This window comes from Callorhinchus milii, unplaced genomic scaffold, assembly GCF_018977255.1.
Source record: "Callorhinchus milii isolate IMCB2004 unplaced genomic scaffold, IMCB_Cmil_1.0 Scaffold9, whole genome shotgun sequence".
Lineage (NCBI taxonomy): Eukaryota > Metazoa > Chordata > Chondrichthyes > Chimaeriformes > Callorhinchidae > Callorhinchus > Callorhinchus milii.
Genome location: NW_024704750.1, coordinates 16,031,260 through 16,053,773, shown reverse-complemented (window position 1 = coordinate 16,053,773; position 22,514 = coordinate 16,031,260). Strand labels below are relative to the sequence as shown.

Sequence of the window (22,514 nt, the reverse complement as noted above, 5' to 3'; positions counted from 1 at the left end):
CTCCTGCTTACCTAATTCTGGAAAGTATCAGGCGGCAGGTTGGCAAGAGCCAAGGCTCGGGGGACCCCGGAACCCGCGTTGAGGTCTCATCCCCCCAAATAACATTAGCCACTCACTCCACAGCTGTTTGTGGGACATGGCTGTGCACAAATTAGCCTCTGCATTTCACCCACAAAATGCAAAGTTAATTTACTTTATAGTATATCCTGTGAAGTGCCTCGAGTCATCTCAACGATAAGGTGATAAGGTGCTATATCAAATGCAAGTCATTATTATTGCACCAAATATAAGAGTTATTGTTATTTTTTATTAACAAGTCACTCAGAAATTCGATAGCATGGAGGTCAATTGTGAGTTTCTCCAGTATTTGTGCTCTCAGTACACACCCAATAATATCAAATAACAACCTTAATATAATATCAGTCTTTAGGCTAAGGAATATCTTCATAGAGGCTCCTGTGAACTGTTAGCCAGTGTCATCCACAGTGTGGAATAAAGGGTCCAGACAGATTGCTCAGTGCAAACATTCATATTTTACTTTACAGTTTAACCCCAAGAGACATCACATACACCATGAATGCAATTTAATTGCAACATTTTCAAAGAAATGTTTTTTTCTTCTACCAAAGAACATTCACAACGTCCTATAACAGAGGGCAAAATCAGAAGCTGAATGCGCTGGTGAGTACATATTTCCAAGAGTAGGTTTGAAATATAAAGCATATGATTGGAAAGCCATTGTGTTATTGAGGATACAGTGATCAGACATATTTATATGTGCGACTAGGGACAGATGTCATAGTGAAGTGGATCCTATCCTGATGTTTTAGCAATGGCACTTAGCTTACTGATACTGATGGTGGTTCCTTTTTGCTAGCATGCCTTCTTAAAGCCCTTTAAGATGGGATAAATGTTTTCAAAAGCTTCGTAGATCTCTGACCGGAATTTGGCACCTACAGAAAGAAAGAAAGTTTTTTTTGTTCAGAAAATGCATTGAGGGTGGGACTCATGCATCATATAAACACATATAACAACAACAAGATTACATTTGTATAGCGCCTTTCACGTCGGGAGGACGTCCCAAGGCACTGAACAGTGTACAGCATTTCAGACCCGAGCTGGGGTCGGGGGTGGGGGGGAGGAAGGGAGGGGAGGGGAAGGGGGGTGACCGATGGCATGGTCAAAGAGGAGGATTTTGAGGCAGGACTTGAAGGAGGCTAAGGAGGAGGAGTGATTGGGGGATGGAATTCCAGAGGTTGTGGCTCTGGAACAGTGGCTGAAGGCTTTCCCGCCAATGGCGGGGCCGGTGGGCCAGGGGACGTAGAGCAGGCCAGAGCCAGTTGAGCGGAGGGAGGGGGCGGGTTGGTAGGGAGGTTGGTAGGGTAGGGTAAGGCCATGGAGGGCTTTGTATGTGAGGACCAGGATCTTGAACTGGATCCTCTGAAGGATGGGGAGCCAGTGGAGTCGGGCGAGAATGGGGGAGATGGGGTCACAGAGTTTGGTGCGGGAGAGGAAATTGGCTGCAGAGTTCTGGATTATCTGCAGCCTGTGGAGGGAGGAGTTTGGAAGGCCGACAAGCAGGGCGTTTGCATAGTCGAGCCTGGAGGTGATGAAGGTATGAACAAGAGTTTTAGAGGCCTGAGGGGTGAGGTAGTGGCAGAGTCGGGCGATGTTACGGAGGTGAGGGACGGCAGAGCGGGTCATGGCTTGAATGTGGGAGAGAAAAGACAGTTGAGGGTCGAACAAGACACCTAGGTTCCTGACTGGCTTGGTGAGTTGAAGTGTGCAACCATGGAGGTTGATGCTGCCAAAGCCTGAGGTGCGGAGGCGCTGGCGCGAGCCAATCAGGAGGGCCTCAGTCTTGTTCACATTCAACTGTAGGAAATTTGCCCTCATCCAGGACTTGATGTCCGACAAGCAGTCTGTCAGAACAGCAGTGGTCCTGGAGTTGAGGGTGGAGGCAGAAAGATAGAGTTGGTTGTCATCCGCATACATATGGAAGTTGACCCCATGATGTTACCAAGGCGGAGCAACATACATGGGAGCTCACACACATCAAAACAATAAAATGCTATAACTAGAATGAAACAGCTCAGTTGAGTTTTGAAGACATTTTCCAATCTCCATCAATCTCTTTTACAACTCTAAACATGGAGTGATCTGCCTATTACAATCGTGAATAATTCCACGTTTTTAACATTTAGAAAATGATTTTCCTAGAATTAAAAGAAAAAGGGTGCAGAACTGAAAACTATTTCTGAGCCAAAACAGCCAAAGTTTGGAATTTATTGATTAACATCCCGGTTTATATTCCTGTCCTAATTTAAATTCTATTCCCAAATTCAAATGAATTGGCTCCTCATCTCATTGTTAATGGAACGTATCTGGCTTAGATCATCTGCTGTGTTTGCCAAAATAAAAACATCCACTTCATTTCTAAATCATTAATATTTTGAGAGGTTTATTTTTACGTGACAGGCGTTATATAAATGAAGTTTTTTTTGCTAGATAGGTCGCAAAGATTATTTACCTGAGGCTTACTGTTGCTTTCCTAATTCTGGCTGAGATTGGGAGTTGAGGTCAGACCAAGAAACTTCCATATCTTTAATGACTATCGTGTTAGTTGCTCCGGGATGCTACCCGTGTGAAGGGTGCTATATAAATTCAAGTTGTTGTTGTTGTCAGCTAGTGCTTTAATGGACTGAATGCAAGCAACAACTGTGAAGCAGATTTCAGTTCTTACCTGTCAGAACAACCTTGCCAGAAACAAATATAAGCAGCACAATTCTTGGTTTAACCATTCTGTAAATAAGACCTGGGAACAATTCTGGTTCATAACTGGAAATAAAAAACAAGTTACATTAAGGTGTGATTGAAGCCAGAGTCTCTACATCATTGCAAAAAAATGCTCATTGCATTATCTACATACACAGAAAGTTTTGTATAGAGCCAAACATCACCTTGTTGCCAGCTTAGTAATGAGGGAACACATTATTCGGGCCAACTTTTCAATCTGTTTTCCGCATCTAAAGCTGATGGTGGCCAAAATGTTAAGCTCATTAATAAAGGCAAAATTGGCCAGTCTATTAACTGCCCTAAACTGTGCATTTCTCCTGTGTAGTAACAAAGGGATCAAGCCGGACTTTGAAGCATGGAGAGAAATGAACACCGATACTTGTTATTTCCTTCTGTATATTTTCAAAATAAATGTTTTTTTCCTCTTTCTTCTCCAAAGGTGGTGGAGAATCATATGAATCTCTATGATTCCCCAATCATAGAGGCATAGCTTGCCAACACTTACTGCTCAGGCTCATATGGGAAGAATGGCCACTTGGGTAAAAAGCTCAAAGAACTGCCAGTGCCTGTGGAACTGTACCACAGCATGAACCACCATCTTCAGGAGAGGGAAGGGACTTTATGGGTTGGATTGCCATTTTGTGAATAGCAACATCTCATTTAAAATAGACTATATATTTTGTTTTTAAAAAATCACATCTCTAGATCCCACACGGTCACAACATCCGAGACTTGGGAAGTCGGCTAAACTTTGCCCAGGGAAGATTCAGCTTGATGGACTGAATCCCAGCCATTAGCTGTGGTGCTTCCAGGAGTTGCTGGTTACTGCAAACACCTCCACAACATACGTTACATTTCACAGTATGTCCTGTCATGCGTTTTGAGACATCCTCTCAACGTGTAAGGCGCTACATCGAAAGCAAGGATACTATTGCAGCAAAGGTCCAGCCCGTTGGGTGCAGAGTCAACAGTCTTAACATTGTGGTGGCTGCAAGAAGCTGCTAAACAGGAGAATGAAACCTTTAGGGTTTACTGTGTAATACTCTCACAAAAGGAGAGTCAGCAAATGAAATGAGGTAGCTCAGCTCACCAGCAATCCTGTGATGCACAATGTTCTTCTATTAATATAGGTTGTGCAACATCTTACACCTTGACGGAGCAAAAAGGCAGACAATAACCTATGCATTTGATATAGCGCCTTAGTTATCACATCATCAAGATGGCTCAAGTAATACCTCAGCTAAATATAGCACCTCCAACAAAACGGCACACCCTCAGAATTGCATAAGATTGTCTAGTGAGTTCAAAGTCCCAATGTGGGGTTTCCACTCGTAATCTAGACACTACTGTGCAGTGCTGAGGAAGAACTATGACTCAGAGGCAAGAGTGTTACCAACTGAGACAGGATGAAAACGAAGATGTGAAAACTTGCTCCTTAGTATATATTATTGTTAAAATATCAGACATTTTATAAGGAAGCTGGCAGACTGAGGTATTCCCTACCTGCTAAACTGTTGGTGAGTGAGAACCAGCCCTTCTAGCCTGATGGGAAACTTCACATCGCAACTTCCAACCATGTTCTGGATTTTAAATTCGAGAAACTTGGCCGGAAATCCCAATTTCTGGACCACACGTGCGTACTTCCTAGCTGCCAATCGAGACTGCTCTTCACTAATGAGAAAGTAGAAACAAAACCATTTTGATTCAGTTAAGCCAAGATCCTAGACAGAGGTCACATCGAGTTACAGGAAGAAAACAATGGTATATTGTCAAGAATGTCAGGCCAAATGACCCCTGGTTCCTCTTTACCTTTTGGCTCCAGTGCAGACCATCTTTCCTGAACTGAAAATCAGTGCTGTGGTCCTGGGCTCCCGGATACGCATAATCACTGCAGCAAAACGCTATTAAATGCAAAACAGATTTCAGCAATTAAAATATAATAATAATCCTTGCATTTGATATAGCGCCTTATCGTATCATTGAGATGTCTCAAATCGCTTCACAGGATATAGTGAAAAGTGGATTTACTGTGTATTTTGTGTGCGTAACGCGGCAGCCAATTGCAGCAATGTCAATGTCACACAAACAGTCGTGCATTGAGAGATCAATTTTTTTTGAGGGACTATTATCCCTGGAAAACAATCTGCGAATTGACGAACAACTGGGTTCCTACTTACTGCCAAGTAAACAGAGATGTGTAGAGTAAGGAAACTTGCCTATGATTTCAATTATATATTAGTTTTGACTATTATATTATACCAACCAAACACAGAGGTTACTCTTAATTTACAGAAACCAAAGTTATCGGTTCTATAGCTGCACCAAGAGGAATAATGTTTGAAGTCCTGTGTCAGCCTGGCTCAGCTGGTAACACTCTGAGTCTACCTCTGGCTCAGAAGATTGTAGACTCAAGCCCTACATTGGGATTTGAATTCAATTTGAGTCTAGGCTGGCACTGCAGTGCATTGCTGTGGAGCACGGCATTGTTGGAGTTGCTATCCTTTGGATGATATGTTAATCTGAGGTCCCGTCTGCCTGTTCAAGGGAAGGAAGTTTCCCGTGGTGTCACTTCATAGCCGTTTCTGGAGAATTGCTGCATGCAAATTTACTGCCACACTTGCCTACAAACACACAGGCCCTGTACTTCACAGAAATTTGCAGTGAAGTTCCTTGGGATGTTTTGAAATTAAAGAAGCTATATCAAACGCACAATTTTTTTCACTAGAATATTTACCAATATTAAAAAATACGAAATATTTAAAGCTGGAGGCTTGAAGCGCAAGATTGGGCAGGGCAGTGGGATTGAAAATGCAGCTTCCTCTGAGTGCTAGTGGAGACTGGATGAAAGGCATCCTTCTGCTCTGTAAATTTCTATAATTCAAGGCAAACTGCAGTTCTATTTGTAAGGCGGTTCAGGAGGGTGTACTATTATTTAAGGGCACCAGGTGGCGCTGCAGATCACATACAATATGAAATTCACAAGTTTATCTATGAATTAAAAATCCTACAGTGTTAGGCAGCTTAAGGCTGTTACCTTTGGGTTGTATTCTGCATTTCTTGCTTGCAGAGCTATTCTTTTCAAGTCCAACCTGCAGGCCAGGTTAACAGTGGAGACTATGTTCCTGTGAAGAAAAGCATTTGTATTATATTATATATAATTTGTGATCTTCCAATAAAATCTGCCTTCAGTTCCCCCACCCCCCAATAGATATGTTTGATGAACAACAATACAAAGTTTTGAGGTTAGGCTGTTTGATGGCCACCTCCCCAACCTAAGGACTAAAAGCAAGGAATAGAATTTAATTCAAAGCAGTTCTGGAAATATACAACTCACAAGAACAAGTGGTAGAAAATCAGTGATTTCTAAAACGCTAAATAGTTTCTCAAACTCATTTTTAAAAAATCTCCACAGATAAATGAAAGATCCTGCTGCTAGAGATTATTTTTAAAAAAAAGATCAGCTCAAAAGGTGGCTGGAGTCTTGGAAGAAAGGAATGAGGAACACAAGGAGTGAGGAGTGAGCAATATGGAACAATTGGAAGAGCGATATGTATAATAATAATAATAATGCTTACAAAACAAAACAGCTGCATTTGAAACAGCTAATACTGCTTGCATTTGATATAGTGCCTTTTCACATTGTTGAGACATCTCAAAGTGCTTCACAGAAAATACTGGAAAGTAAATTGACTGTATATTTTGTGGGTGAAAGCCATAGCCAATTGCGCACAGCAGTGTCCCACAAACAGTCGTGGATTGAATGACCAATCTTTTTTTGAGGAATTATTATCTCTCGAAAGCATATGCTAATTGATCAACAATTGGGTTCCTACTTACTGCTTAGTAAATAGGGGCAAGTGGAGTAAGGAAACCCGCCCAAAACTTTGCCCAGTCCAGGAATAGGCAGGGTAACAGGACCAGAAAAGATTGAACAGCCCAGATGGAGGGGATGAAAGGAGTTTGTACCTGGTTCCTAAGTGAGTAGAGCCACCTCGCAACATCTCTCCTGACTGGCAATCTTTCTCAGAGAAATTCTCAAATCCCCTGATGGAGCTATCAATTTCAGTACTCTCTCGGTTTTACTCCCCCGCCCCATGCCCTTTGATATTGCATCTCTTCAAATGCTGATCAAAAGCTTCCTGATAGCAAAGATTATGCAGAATCCTGTTAAGTTATTCCATTCAGTCTTAGTTTGGAAACTGGTCGTCCACATCTCTTTTTGGGGGCAAGATTACAACAGCCACCACATGTCAAAAGCAAATGTGCATTTTGTCCAAATTTATTGCTGCAAGAGGCCGCACAGGAAGTGAAACAATGATCCATTGTTAAAGCTACTCTATAATAGAGTAACAGTAAAAAGTATTCCTTCCCGTTTCCTTTATGTTTTTGGAAAAAGGATCACTCGTGAAGTATCTTTTTAAAATTGCTTCTTTGAAAACATGCAACAGGACACTAAGTCCCTTAAATTGAGAATCGGGAAAATGCCCAGTTATTCCACATTTCACATACCTAGTAAACTTTAAGCTCTCTGAAACACTACCCCGGTGTGAAGGGTGCTATATAAATGCAAGTTGTTGTTGTTTAAGCATATTATGTTGTGGAGTCTGTTTGGCTCAGTGAGAAAATAATAATAATCCTTGCATTCGATATAGTGCTTCATCACGTCGTCGAGATGTCTCAAAGCGCTTGGATTTACCGTAAAATGGATAGACTGTTATCTTATAGGTGAAACATTGTCAGCTTGACTCAATAATCTTGTCGAGCATTCGTGTCTCTGGGTCAGAAGGATGTGAATTCAAGCCTCATGATAGGAATTGAATTCACATCCGAGGCTGACATTCCAGTGCAATGTTAGGGGCAGGGGCTGCTCTATCAGAGACGCTTCCTTCAGATAAAACCTTAAGCCAGGGTGGTCCAACCTTTTGCCTGCTGAGGGCCAGATGCCCTTAAGATAAGACACCTGTCAAATAAAACGTGACTTACTGTAACTGGGGATATATCCCGGAGCTCTCTACAGGAGTCATGGGTTTGACAGGGGTCATAGGGAACAATGGAGTTGGGCAAACTGAGGATGGATCATCGAGACCCGAGGTGTCACTCGGGTCAGTTAAAGACAGGTACGAGTATGACTGGGTGTCGTCTCCCGCTCCCATTGTGCCCACAATATTGTTGTTATAGTCTCCCACGTGCAGGTCACTCTGTTCCAGGGTTTGACTCTGAAAGCCCGAGTCCTCGTCCTGCTGATCCGGGTCATCGCTGAGGAAACTGAGATCAGCCGAGGTCAGCTCGGTCTTCAGCTCCCCGAGGGAATCGAGGTGAGATGTATAGCAATGTTCCTGAATTGGCAGGTCTGAGTCAAAAGGAAGCATGGGGCTGTAGATTTGGGGAGTGTCTGTGGTGAGATTATCCTGAAACAAAAGACATTGAAATAGTGATTTACAAGTTTCTGCACATCTCTTAAATATTTCCTTCTACCTACGCAGCATTTCATATTACATGCAAGTCATCTGCACACAAATTTAATCAATTTATTCCAAACCATCACTTTTTGGATTGAATCATTGTTTATGCCTGTCTGCCCTGTGATTCAGTGGCTGCAAAGAGATACCGCCTGTGCCTGTTCAGACGGATGTTAAGATCTTATGGCCTGGCCAACAATCCCCTTGATAAAATGGAGCATTCTTCAATCTTGGATCAGCACTCTGAGACGCTCCCCTGCGTGAAGGACGCTATTTAAATGCAAGCTGCTGCTGTTTGTGGAACATTGCTGTGTGCAAATTGGCTCCCGTGTTTGCCCACAAATATGCTACACTTTATGGTAAAATCCCACGAAGCAATTGTAGGCGTCTTCTTGACGTGAAAGGTGCTATATCAAACGGAAGGATTTTTTCAAAATGTATTAATGTTGACATTCTTGTACCTACCTCACAGAATCATTTTCATTCCTTGAGTGGAACACATCCTCTACACAAACCAGTACAGTAATATTCTGTGAAGCACTTGAGACATCTCAACGACATGATAAGGTGCTATATCAAATGCAAGGATTATTATTAATGCTTAGGTAGTCAACAAGTCATTGCTCTTTTGAAACACTCCAGGAAGATATATCTAGTCCTGAGGCACCACTTTTTTAGAAACCCATATTTTGGTGCTTTAATATACACAAAAAAAACTGTTCAGTTACTGACAGCCCCTCAATCATACCCATCATTTCCAGGTCTAAGCAGGTGAGAGACAGTGAACATACATCTCAATGCTGAACCAAATATTTCACCTTCCTATTAACAAGAGTAGGTAGCAATTGCCAGCGAATTTATCACCTGGTGTCTATTAAGAGAACATCAACATCTATTAAGTAGAGGCAGAAAGAACGTGAGTTGGCTTGAACAAACTCACTCCCCTAAAAATGTACTTAAAAAAAGGCAAACGCTGTGGATAAAACATGTGTGACAATCTTGAGCACTTGCGTCTTAATAACTAATTACTTAATAATGAAATGTCCTTTAATAAATCCACAGTGTTACACTACCTGCCCAACGCTTATTCAAGTGTGAAAAAAATCCACAATTCTGGAGCAGGATGTACTATCTTGAACCACTGCTGTCATTTTCCAATAGGCAACATCTTAAAAAAGCTGTCAGAAATTTTTCCCCAAAGTTGCAATAATGACATTTGACATAGTTCAAAACGTGGCGAGTGTTTTATGGATTAATCCACTGTACGAAAGCGAGGAGTGAGGGTTAAGTGATATGATCTTCACCTCTGCAGGTCTGGTTGGTCAGGGTGAAACCCAAGTGGGAAAAAGAAGACAGACAGACAGACTGATCAACTTTTTCAGATGATAGGAGAAATATCGCCTCTCGTCTTAACCCTCAACTATTCTCTCGCCTCATCAATACTGTTCTCCCACCATGTCTAAGTCGATAGATTTAATTTCATTACATTAAATATTTTGTTTTGTTTTTTTCATTTCAATTTCATTTCTGTTTTCCAGCAGTTGTAATTACTTTTAATCGATGGCTTGCCTCTTAACGGGGTTTGTAGGTTAGGAATTTCACTCCAATCTCACTTGAAATGGACAAACTACATCTTATCTTCACCCCGAGGCCAACTGAGCCAATCCACTGGATCCTAAAGTTTGATGTACAGTGTTCCAGTTTGGGTCAATGGCATCATTTGGTAAAGGTCTGTATCCTACAGCAGAGTTAAAAAATCTGCTCCAAGACAGATAGATATCCAGCCTTCAGTAACACAGTGCAACACAGCAATCGATCAGCTTCATTTAGAAATTCAGTCATTTCTTAGCTCTTGCAGGATTACAAAAGAAGTGCTATATTTCTTTTTTTTTTGGGTGGGGGGTCCTTATAACAAAATAGACTAGGGATCACCTTACCCCTTTGTCTCTCAACCCCTTCCCCATTCCCACCGACCCACAGCCACTGAATGATTCCACTTACATCTTCAACCGACTGATCAAAATAACTTTCCAACGTCGGCTCCATGAGCATCTCTCTGGGTATTTTTTTTAAAAAATTCCTGCAAAAAGTAAATAAAGGCTTTTGCCTAAAGCATATCTTGTGGCAGAAAGAGTTGGTGTGAGGATTGCAGAGTATCCTCATGTGTTAGGTGTTAGTCTGAGTTAAGTTAGAGCCCCAACACCCCCTTTGCAAAAACGTGCAGTGGAGGGTGTGTTTTTTTTTGGAAGGGGTGGGGGGGGGTAAGTCTGATTGCATGTTCTGGGAGAAATCCCAGGGAATCTCTCTATTTTGCTGAGTCAGCATTTGTGTGGAGCAAAAGAGGTACGTTCAGCCCCAGACGTCGTGCTTTTTACTGCTTAAAAACGATTGAAAGAGTCAAACGGAGCAGGGAATTGCAGGCGTCTTTTTTTTAAAAAAAAACAGACGATATAAACGTATTTAAAGGGCTCTGGGTGATGGGGTGCTGCACAAATGCAAGTTTTTGTTTGTTTGCAATTTGCTTGCCAGCACTCAAGCAGACTTTGCTCTGGATGTTGTGAGTGTTACTGAGATAATGGTGTTATATAATGAGTCCTATTGTGGGGAATGGCTGGCTCTGGATGATACCAAGTGTGGTTGGCCAAAGCATCTGTGTTTTGTTACTTGCCTGTTGGATTTGGCACAGCAGCAACAACAACAACAGCAACAACAAGATTCCATTTATCGAGCGCCTTTCACGTCGGGAGGACGTCCCAAGGCGCTGGACAGTTGGGTCAGGACCCGACAGTGTCACTGTCACAGAATACATTTGACCGCCAGCGAATTCAGTGAAGTGTGTGAGCATGAAGGTTGATTTCAGTTTGTTGAATCCTTGTTTGACTTCTTCATTTTATCGGTTCAATGTTTTGGAAATGCAGTAGCAGTAATAATAAATAATAATCCTTGTGTTACGTGAATGTTGCATCTTAATTTGATTACGCGCAAGGAAGCATTCAGGGTCATAGATTCTCATGGCTTCTAAAGGTGCATCTTCAAAGCGTTGGAGCAAGCTTGCAATTGGGTGCATCTTAATGGAAGACTGAACAGAAAATCTGTTTATCTCAGTCAAAATGGTTTTCTTAAAGCATATGTTTTGCCTAAAGCAGACCTTGTGTTGGAAAGTTCAGGCTTTGGTGTAAGGAGGCTTCTCTCTCTTTGAGGTGTGTCTTGTATATATAAGAGATGTGTTGAAAAACAGCTCCCTGAAGGAAGTAAAGTTGATTGACAGGTATTTCTGGAAGTCAAACACAAACATCTTGTCATTGAGAGTCAAGGGCTTGTATTGCTATAATTCAACTCTCTCTCTCTCTCTTCCTCTTGTACCCCAGCTCCTGTTTTGCCTACAAGTTTAAAACAAGTGAGTGAATAAAAAAATAGGGAATGGTCAGAATTATCTCACAGAAGGAAATTTGGGGCCAGTTGGCAGCGAGAGAGAGAGAGAGATGTAGGATTTGTGTCTACACTTCTCCCATACTAGAGATGTCCTGATTTTGGCTGCCCTGCCTTCCTGTTAAGACGGAGAACCTGCAAAGCTGTTTCACTTTTCAGATGAACGACTCCAAGATAGTTTTAAAATAATATTGCGATGCCTGTTGCTTAGAAATGTTTTTGCTTTTGATTTCCTTGGTTGAAATTTCTCCAAGTGTTTTTTTACATTTTAGTCTGAAGAATTGGAAGAAGTTAGAGAATTGGACGGGAGCGACTTGTGAATTTTATTGCCAACATAAAAAGACATAAACCCCAAATTCTCTGTGGAAATGTTCACACCACAACTGGTGAGGATGCAAACTGGCTTCGGGTCAGGTCATCTTTCTGCAGATGTGTTATCTGAACTTAGTTTGTTTGGGGGAAGGGAGTGTGGAAGTTTAAACCACTGCAAATTTCAGACTGGATCTGGCCAACACACAGCAGCAAATGTTTTGGAAATACTGGGAAGTATTTGTTTATCAGTAATCTCCTGCAATTTGTTTTAATGGAAAAGGTAGACTTTCCTTATAAGGACAGTTCTACATTAACAACAACTTGCACTTATATAGCGCCCTCCACGGAGGGTAGCATCTCAGAGTGCTTAACAGTGGCGGAGCCTGACTCCGAGCTGGGAGTGGAGGGTGGTGGGAGGTGACCAAAAAGGACACAATTGGAAAGGAAGATTTTCAGGCAGGACTTGAAAAAGGGGAAAGAGGAGGCAAGGCAAGAGCAAGAGTGTTCCAGAGTTTCGGAGAGTAGTGGCTGAATGCGTGACCTCCAGTGGCGGAGCAAAGGGTGCAAGGGATAATCAGGAAATGTAACTTTAATCACACTCTACAGTGGAATCGAATAATAATAATTGTTGCTTTGGATACAGCGCCTTATCATGTTGTTAAGACTGCGTCACAGAATATATTGTAAAGTGGATTGACTGTGGTTGGGACACATCAGCCAATTGTGCACAGCAGTGAAATCTTATTTATAGTACTTTATATCTTGCAGTTGAGTCAGTTTAGAACATTTGTACAATTGTCACCATTTAAATGTTTTCCTTTTTCACCAGTGGTAACCATAACTTGCAGTAGATGTTAGTTGGGTGCTGCAGTATTTGACAACTTGCGGTAAATTCCTAATGATTAAAGGGTTTTTGGTCTCAGAACCAGAGGCATATCTTGTTCAACCAGACAACAAATGTGTTCTGAGTATAGGGCGGATTCCTAATGCCTGGGGCTGTAACCAGGTGTATAATTCAGGCTTGACGATACACATCGCTTCAGATTTTGGAAATGTGTTAGTTGCTTCCAGAGTGATTGTTTTCCTAGTTGCTGTTGGTGAACATTGTCTAGAAAACATCTTTCTGTTGCTTGACTGTAGTGACTTGTTCTTCCACCCCCACTGGACGCTGTTTCTTGTGTTTGGTGTGGTTATCAATCATTTAGCTCCATGGAATCTTCAACATCTATGTGAATAGGCCTAAGGGACCTCAGTTTAATGTCTCATTGCTGTGCGCACGTAGCACAACAGTGAGACATCCGCTCACAAAACATATAATGACTGCCCTTTGAAATATTTCGTGTGAAGCGCTTTGGGCCATTCTCCTGGTGAAGGGCAGCATACCAAATGTATTGTTATTTTAGCTAAAGGTGGCACTTCGAACGATGCAGTGCTTCCCCATCACTGTAGTGGAGTATCAGCCTAGACTGTGAGTTCATATTCTCAAAGTGGGGCTTGAACCCACAACCACCTGAATTAGAGGGGCCACTATTATCAACTGAGCCAGGCTGACAGCTCGATTGACACAGCCTCTGCTAATCACACTTTTAAGAATTAGATTCCATAGGCGCAGTTTGTGTACAGTAGTAGTACCCACCAACTGCATTGCATGAATCAATTTTATCAGGTAAATTAACCACAAATAGAGCAGCTCTCTGTTGTGGCCAAAACATAAGTAATCAGCTAGGATGATTCACTAGGTTGGTACCTGGGATGAGGGGGATGCGTTATGAGGATAGGTTGAGCAATTTAGGCCTATATTCTCTAGAATATAGAAGAATGAGAGGTGATCTTATAGAAACCTATAAAATTATTAAGGGGCATGACAGAATAGATAGTGGGAGACTTTTTCCCCTGGTTGGAGGAACTATAACCAGGGGTTACAGTCTTAAAATTAGGGGTAAGCCCTTTCACACTGAGTTGAGGAAAAACTTCTTCTTCACTCAGAGGGTAACGAATTTATGGAATTCTCTACCCCAAAGGGCTGTAGATGCTCAGTCCTTGAACATATTCAAGACTAAGATTGATAGATTTCCTGTGGATTAAGGGATATGCGGATAAGGTGGGTAGGTGGAGTTAGAATAGATCAGCCATGAGTGTAGGCAAACATTTGCGCACAGCAACATCCCACAGAAAGAAAAGGAAGAGAGGGGGAGAGAGAGAGAGAGAGGTTGGGGGAAAGAGAGAAGGAAGGGTGGTGGGCTGGGTGGGGGAGAGTGAGTATATTGTGTAGAGTACATTTATATAGCGTGTACATTGTATACTTGGCACCCCATCCCTTTCAATAAATTACAGAGGTGTGGGAAAAGGGCAAGTAAATGGAACTGAAAGGATTGCTCCTAAAAGAGCCAGCACAGACACACTGGGCCGAATGGTGTTCTTCTTTGCTGTAATTGTCTATGCTTCTATCTGATTTAAACTGCATCGCAGAGACATTGCAGAGACCATTGTAAGGCATGGGATCTTTCCATTGTACTTGGCCAAAGGTGGAGGTGTAATGCATTTTAGTTTGGTAGCTTGCGAGAGACCAGGGTTCGATTCCCGGCAGGGCGAAATGTTGGGCACGTTTCCTTACTCCACATGCCTCTGTTTACCTAGCAGTAAGTAGGAACCCAGTTGTTAGTTGATTGGCGGATTGCTTTTCAAGGGGTAATCCCTTTTAAAAAAATAAGTTGGTCACTTCAATCCACGATTGTTTGTGGGACACTGCCTCTCTGCAATTGGCAGCTGCGTTTCGCCCACAAAATATACAGTCAATTCACTTTACAGTATATTTCCAGAACTCTGCAGCCCATCTCCTCTCCCGCACCAAACTCCGTGACCCCAGCTCCTCCACTCTCGCCAGACTTCATTGGCTCCCAGAGGATCCAGTTCAAGATCCTGGTCCTCGCGTACAAAGTCCTCCATAGCCTCGCCCCACCCTACCTTTGCGACCTGCTAACGCCCTACCAACCCGCCCGTTCCCTCTGCTCAGCCGGCTCTGGCCTGCTCCACGTCCCCCGACCCACCCGCCCTACCATTGGCAGGAGAGCCTTCAGCCACTCTGCCCCCAACCTCTGGAATTCCATCCTCCAGTCACTCCGCCTCGCCCCCTCCTTCTCCTTCTGGTCCCACTTCAAGACCCTCCTCTTCGACCATACCATCGGTCACCCCCCTTCTGCTCCCCTCCCTTCCCCCCCCCCCCCCCCAACCGACCCCAGCTCGGGTCTGAAATGCTGTACTCTGTCCAGCGCCTTGAGATGTCCTCCCGACGTGAAAGGCGCTATACAAATGTAATCTTGTTGTTGTATATTCTGTGAAGCACTTTGAGACATCTCAAAGACATGATAAGGCGCTATATCAAATGCAAGGATTATTATTAACAAGTACCAGATTTCTAGATAAACCTTGAAGCCAAGTAATTATGAACTTTGTGCCCTTTTAACCATACTCAGCATTTTAACCAACAAAGCATCCTGGTGGAAGTGGTACAGTAGTACTAAGAATACTACTGACTAAATATCACCAGGGATAGTAGAAAGTAATCATAATCCTTACATTTGATATAGTGCCTTTCACTTTGGGAGAATGTCTCAAAGTGGTTCACAGGATGCATTGTAAAGTGGAGTGACTGTTTTTTGTAGAATTTGACCACAAAAAAATACACAAATAGGAAGAACATTCTGAAAGTGTTTCACAATTGATTACCGTCAAGTGTAGTGATTGTTTTTGTAAGAACATGCAGCGGTTCATTTGCATTAACAATGTCTCACTTACAACCACAAGGTGAATGATTAATCCTTAGGGTTATTAACTCTTGTAACACCAGATAGTGCTCTTTCTTTCAAAAGAAAGAGATGTTTGATGTGTTGCTTTTCACTCAAATTGAAGCAGTTGACTCCAGGGATTTTGTTTTGCAGACAGGAGGCCAATTGAGAAATATTTTCATTGTTTGGAATCAAATCTGACTCACCTATGTCAGAAACAATGTGGTTCAATCTGACTTCAAATCAAAGAGGCTGCCCACATCTCAGTATTAAAGTTATTACCCCCATACTTTACTAATTTTTAATCCTTGCTAGTTACCTTGAATTTTGTATTTTTAAGGGGAAAAAATGCCCAATGAACTTTTAAGCGCACTACATGCATACCAGGTGTACGGCACTGCACAATAAATCAAGCAGATACGTGTCCAATGGAAAGCTGTCTATACTTGTTTGCACTGAAACACGCAGTACCACCCAACTGGAGAATTAACCCGAGCCACATTCCTGTTAAGAGCTTCATACAATTAACAGTGGGATTAAAGGGAACTTGTAACAGAAAGATGCATTTTCTGTCAACAACCCCCCACCCAGCCCCCTCAATTCTAAAATACTTATTTAATTTTAACTGCTTTCTTGTTCACCTAGTTATGCAACATTGGAAGTTCAGTTGCTACGTCTGACATCCAGATAACATTACTGTAACGTCTAGAAAGATTAGGTAGCGTGATGGGGGAGAGGAGGGCCTTAGAAAATCTTAGCTGGGTTTCTGCAGGATTGACTGAAGATGGGTCATCCTTGGCTACACGTGAATGAACTCAATGTTGTACATTGCACAGAAAGAATATCGATTTTGAATTCTGTTTTTTTCCAGTTAAGATTATTAGTCCTACATCAGAATCCTATAGCTCAGTGGTTAGAGCACTCGCCTTGCAAGTGAGAAACCTGGGTTCAATTCCCAACAGGGCAAAACCTTGGGCAAGTTTCTTTATTCCACACGCCTGATAATAATCCTTCAAAAAACAAATAATAGAATTGGTCATTTCAATCCACGACTGTTTGTGGGACACTGCTGTGTGCAATTGGCTGCTGCATTTCGCCCACAAATATACAGTCAATTCACTTACAGTATATTCTGTGAAGCGCTTTGAGACGTCTCGAAGACGTGCAAAAAGTGCTATATCAAATGCAAGGATTATTATTATGTTGTTGGGGAAAGGAAGGGGATGCAGTTGAGCAAGGCGTCGGGCCTTGCTGTTCACATTGAGTAAGGGTGCCCTTTGCTCCGTTTGAGTAATAACAATCCTTGCATTTGATATCGTGCCTTATTAAATCCCATACGTGTCTCTCTGTGTGTGCGCGCGCGCGCGCGTGTGTGTGTGTGTGTGTTATGTGGAGGGCCACTGCGCCGACTGAAATTTCGGTGGCTGGAGTGTGCTTTAATGACGTTCCCCTTTAAGGGGGCGGACCCTTTGCCCCCCCGCGCGGTGAGTGGGTGAGGAGGGGGCGGGGCCCGGCGCTGATTGGCGGCCTCGCGTTGTCAAAGAAGGCGGACGTCAGCGCGGCCTCGCGCCGCTCAGTGTCATCGCCGCCGCCTCGGAGCCGCTTCCCTTCCCCTCTCCTCTCCTCCCGCAGGTCAGTCAGTCAGTCAGTCACACACACACACACAGCCCCGGCGCGGCCCGGGAGACGGCCCCGGACAACTCATTGCCGGTCGCCATTCCTCCCGACTGCCCGCGTATATGTGAGTGAGTGAGTGAGTGAGTGTGTGATGCCGGGCCCGGGGGGGGAGGGGGGGAGGGGATAGGCTTCGGAACGGTCTCTTTAAACGCCCCTCTCCGCCCCTCACACACCACAGCCTTTCTCCCTCGTCCCTCAATTCCTACACTCCCCTCCACCCCCCATTCCCTCCCTCTCCCCCCCCCTTCCCTCTCCCCCATTCCCTCTCCCCCTCCCTCTCCCCCCCATTCCCTCCCGCTCCCCCCTTCCCTCTCCCCCCCCTTCCCTCCCTCTCCCCCCTTCCCTCTCCCCCCCCATTCCCTCTCCCCCCCTTCCCTCTCCCCCCCATTCCCTCCTCTCCCCCCCATTCCCTCTCCCCCCTCCCTCTCCCTCCCCATTCCTCTCCCCTCCCCATTCCCTCCCCCCTTCCCTCTCCCCCCCATTCCCTCTCCCCCCCATTCCCTCTTCCCCCCCCATTCCCTCTCCCCCCCATTCTCTCCCCTCTCCCCCCCCCATTCCCTCTCTCCCCCCCATTCCCTCTCCCCCATTCCCTCCCCCCCATTCCCTCCCTCCCCCCCTTCCCTCCCCCCCCATTCCCTCCCCCTCCCCATTCCTCTCCCCTCCCATTCCCTCTCCCCCCCCATTCCCTCTTCCCCCCATTCCCCTCTCCCCCCATTCCCTCTCCCCCACCATTCCCTCTCCCCCATTTCCTCTCCCTCATTCCCTCTTCCTCATTCCCTCTCCCCCCCCATTCCCTCTCCCCCCCCATTCCCTCTCCCCCCCCCATTCCCTCTCTCCCCATTCCTCTCTCCCATTCTCCTCCCCCATTCCTCTCCCTCATTCCCTTCCCCCCCCCTCATTCCCTCTTCCCCCCCCCCATTCCCTCTCCCCCCCCCTCATTCCCTCCCATATGAGTGTTGTACGTGAAGGGCCGCCGTGTGCGCGCGCCTCATTGCCTTCGGGGACCGGCTTCCTCTTCCTATCCCTCTCCTTCCTCCTCGCCTCCCCTCCCCCCCTCCCCTCCCGGGTCCCGAAGGCGCTGAGCCCGACCCCGCCCCCCTCCTGGCTGTCTTGTTCCTGTGCTGTTTCTCTGTGCCCCCCCCCCTCCCCCCAGTGTGATCCGGACAGGAGGGGCAGCAGGAATGGCATCTTCTGCTGCTTTACCCAGAAACGTGGGCTTTGCTCCTTCTGCCACTCCTTGTCCCTCCTCAGGGGCAGCAGCAGCACTGCCCCTGTGCAGTTGCAGTAATTTGTCAGAGCCTTTCTTTATCGTCGCTGCTTTTTCCTCCTCGCCCAGTTTTGTTGCAGTACAGTATTTGACTTAAGCACTTCAACGCAAACAACGGGGGCTTTTGCTACACATTAAGGGTGAAGATTTGCGAAGCTGTCTTTATTGTTGCACTACTGTAATTTCAGTCTGTTCCCCCTCTTCTCTACACGCCCCCCCCCCCCCCCCTCCACCACCACCCCATCTATTTTCTGGTCAATTTTACTTGAGCTTTGAGTTTCAGAATATTAAGTGTTTTCTTTTTAAAAAAATAATTGTTTAAAGTAGGCTACACCCTCACCTAATGATTGATGGTTGCTGTAGTCTGGGTGGTGTTGCTGTACACCAGAGAGGTAGTGTTAATGCATATTTATATAGATCATGTGCAATAATGTCCATACAAGTGTAAGTAATATGATTTATTATAGTATATAGTAAGTGAATGGCTTTAGGGAGTATCATGCAATTTGTGTCAGCACATGTCGAACAATGGTAGTGCAGTATATGCAGGTATTTTAGTTCAGCTTTCTTAAGCGTTTGTTCTCCAGATGGCTGCAGCTTTCTACGTGAGGATATTGCGTACAAGCTGATAACTGTGTAGTATACGGTTTTGCAGGGAAGACCCTGGAGACTTCACTACTTAACGCTTTTCTTTCCATAGTTCTTGACCCCAGTTTGTTCACAATTAAAAGTACTTTTTGAATTTCCATTGTTTTCTGAGGAGAATGAAATGAAGGAAGGATTGCAGTTTTGCTTTGTTAATGAAGCTTTTTTATCATTGGGATGTAACAATTTTTAGCTGAAAAATATTAGTCTGACAATGTAAATTTTTTTCCAAGTGCTTCCTTTTTATTGGTGCCTATCTACTATCATTCTTTACGTTTAATCCTCTGCATTAAGCCAAGATTGGTCACTGAAAGTCATGGCTATTTTCGGAGAGGCATTTGCTAAGGCAATAGCTTCAACTATAATAAGATGAGAACATATACGTTAATATCTTACTGTATTTGGTGTGGATGTACTTGACATGAAAATGTTGCACTGTGCCTACGATTTAATCGTCCTGTGTTCCAAATGCTCTCATCAGATACTGAAGAGTTGCCTATAATCAGTGTCAAGTTGATTGGTTTTTTGAATCTTTCAGTGCTTTTGAATCCTTAGAAAGTAGATAGCAGTTTGTGTATCTGTCAGTGAGCCTTGTTTCAAACAAAAATGCATTAAAAACTAAAATATTTAACCATCAACTGTAAATGTTGACACACAGTGGTGCTACATGTGGCTGTCATATACTGGTGTGTCAGGTGACAATTATTCAGATTTCAGCTCTTGATGGTGAATTTTGACAAACATCTGTGGAGAGCATCAGTTGAACCTAATCCTATTATCTATGTAGCAAGGTCCTTTTTTTAATTTTCCCTTTTCTCTCTTCCCCCTGCGCACACTTGTAATGACTGAAACCAGTTAACTCGAAAAAGGTGGATATTGAGCCTGGGCCTTTCCTGCCTTTAGGGGTTATTGCTCTGCTGGGTGGATTCTTTTTACTGGTCCATTGGGGACCCCTTTGAACATCTGTTTACTTTGTAAAATGGTAATGCTCATGCCTGTGGCACTCGTATGTGTGGTGTATGAAGTGTGTGCTACAGTGAATGAGTGTCTTTTCTCAGCTGTTTTGAAACAGAACTGACTGGGGGAAGGTAATAAAGTGCAGTTAGCTTATTTTACAGAAATGTTAGTGAAGGCTATAGAAATGTTTTCCATGTGTTTGATTTATGGAAAAAGGAGAGAAAATAAGGCTCTTCGTTGTTTGTTTTAGCCTTGAAGGGATTTTAGAATGCATTGTGCTGTGTATTTGATGAAATTAATAAGCGACCGTAGTTATTTTTGTCACTACAGTACATTTAGAGATTCCAGACCAATGACTATAGTATGAGTTTGAGGATATATGACCTGAAGTAATCAAATATGATTGTTAATGTCTAATGAGCAATAGAATGACTAATGGGGTGAAATGCTTTCCAAATCATTGTGGAAGATCAAAGCTTTTTGAGGGATGTATGAAAGTTTATTAAATTTGTTCCATGTAGCAGTAAAAAAAAAGAGACAAGTTTAATGTTGGGGATATGTTTCTTTAAATCAGTGTTTCCATTGTTCCTTATGTCCCTCCCTATTTATTTCCTTTCCTTATTATTCTCTACTGATATTAGTGGCTGGCTTCCAGGCCACAACTAGAGCTATGTTTGCTTAGTCAGATCTAGCCAGGTGGAGAGAGTCAATCCCTTTTCTCTCAGGTATTTCTCTGCAGCAAATTGGTGAAAGCAGAACTTGAAAGGCTAGGAATCTAACCTATTCTCTACCTCCTTCCCTAACTCTTGATGTTACACTGATCATCCCATTTTTTGTGCTGAACCTACAATTTTGTAGTGATCTACCAGAGATTAATGAAGGAATCTAGTTTTGAATGCTACAAATGTATGCGATTCTCAAGGACATGGAGTGCATAGACAGCTGCTACTAAGGCAAAAACTTAACCAAAAATAGATTGAGTAAATTTGAAGCATTAAAATGAATAATTGCTGGTGCCTGCATGATTACAATCTAATCTCTGGGTTCAGATAATGGGTATAAACTCTAGAAACTCCACTCTTGTACTTTTTGATCTTGTGTGAACCCCTCGATTGGTACTGCCTGGTAATGTACAGGCACCTTATTTTGCATTTACTCTTTTGTAAATGAATAATTGTTTGGGCAATGTTTGGCCTGCTGATCTTATATATTAATGACCTTGATTGACAGACCCAGTGTAAGATCATTACATTTACGGATGACACCAAGTTGGGGAGGAACTGTGGAATCAAAGGAGGCAGCAAAGGTGCTACAAAGTGAACTTAATAGGTTTGCATATAATAATAATAATAATCCTTGCATTTGATATAGTGCTTTTCACATCTTCTAGACATCTCAAAGCGCTTCACAGAATATGCTGTAAAGTGAACTGACTGTATATTTGTGGACGATGGGCAAATGAAGTTTAATACGTATAGGATGTAAAAAATGGGAAACGCAAGTACTCCAAGGATGGGATAGAACTTGCCAAGAGGGAAGCTGAAAGAGATCTATAGTTGCTAGTTGAATTGTTGTTTTCACTATATCAAAACAATGGGAAGCAGCTAAAGCAAGGCAAACAGATGCTGGGCTCCATTGCAAAATCAGGTGATTTAGGTGCCCGGACATCATACTTATAATCATAATAATAATAGTAATAATAATAATAAAAATTAATAATAATCCATGCATTTGATATAGAGCCTTATCACGTCTTCAAGATGTCTCAAAGTGCTTAATTAATAGAATATACTGTAAAGTGACTATATTTTGTCAGCAAAATGGACTGCATAGTGCTCTGGTAAGACTGCAACTGGAGTGCTGCATAGAATTCTGGTCTCAGCAACATAAGGGCCCATAGGCATCTCACAGGAGAGCAATGAGGATGATCTGCAGTGTTCGAGGAATGAACTGTGAGTAATGATTAGACATCCTAGGGCTATTCGGGGTTGAGAGGGAAGACTACTCTGAGCGATCTTGTAGAGGGGAATAACATTTTAAATAGAATGGAAAAAGTAAACCCATATCAATACTTTATGATCCACCAAAGATGCGATGAAATGATCCTTGGGCCTATTTCAGACATAATGCATAATTATAATTATAAGACATAATCTTTTTAATCCAGTATGTTAATTTGCATGGGTT

At 43.2% G+C, this 22,514-nt stretch overlaps 2 protein-coding genes across 6 annotated transcripts in view; one reads left to right on the top strand and one right to left on the bottom strand.

Moving 5' to 3' along the window:
* Nucleotides 1-808: 808 nt before the first annotated feature.
* tbpl2 (TATA box binding protein like 2) lies at nucleotides 809-10,301 on the bottom strand. Its single transcript, XM_007893283.2, has 7 exons — nucleotides 10,257-10,301; nucleotides 7,780-8,204; nucleotides 5,831-5,918; nucleotides 4,606-4,697; nucleotides 4,300-4,467; nucleotides 2,744-2,838; nucleotides 809-953 (listed from the first exon to the last, which is right to left on the bottom strand). The coding sequence occupies exons 1-7, from the start codon at nucleotides 10,299-10,301 to the stop codon at nucleotides 874-876; spliced, it is 993 nt and encodes a 330-aa protein (XP_007891474.2). The 3' UTR covers nucleotides 809-873.
* A 7,045-nt stretch (nucleotides 10,302-17,346) lies between these two features.
* ktn1 (kinectin 1) overlaps nucleotides 17,347-22,514 on the top strand; it is a 58,264-nt gene continuing 53,096 nt past the window's right edge. For 4 of the 5 annotated variants that reach the window (XM_007893289.2, XM_007893288.2, XM_007893287.2 and 1 more), the window contains exon 1: nucleotides 17,347-17,413. The gene's annotated coding sequence lies outside the window, so the exon portion shown is untranslated. Of the gene's footprint in view, nucleotides 17,414-17,510; nucleotides 17,523-22,514 lie in introns of those variants that run through there. The other variant, XM_042337926.1, reaches the window with a different exon arrangement.

What these genes read in the sequence shown, in the direction of transcription:
- tbpl2 (XM_007893283.2), bottom strand. Translation starts at nt 10,301, where the DNA reads ATGGAGCCGACGTTGGAAAGTTATTTTGATCAGTCGGTTGAAGAT. An exon ending in ATGCAGAATACAACCCAAAG is followed by an intron (nt 4,698 to 5,830) that starts GTAACAGCCTTA and finishes TGCATTTAATAG; the next exon opens with CGTTTTGCTGCAGTGATTAT. An exon ending in GTCTGCACTGGAGCCAAAAG is followed by an intron (nt 4,468 to 4,605) that starts GTAAAGAGGAAC and finishes CTTTCTCATTAG; the next exon opens with TGAAGAGCAGTCTCGATTGG.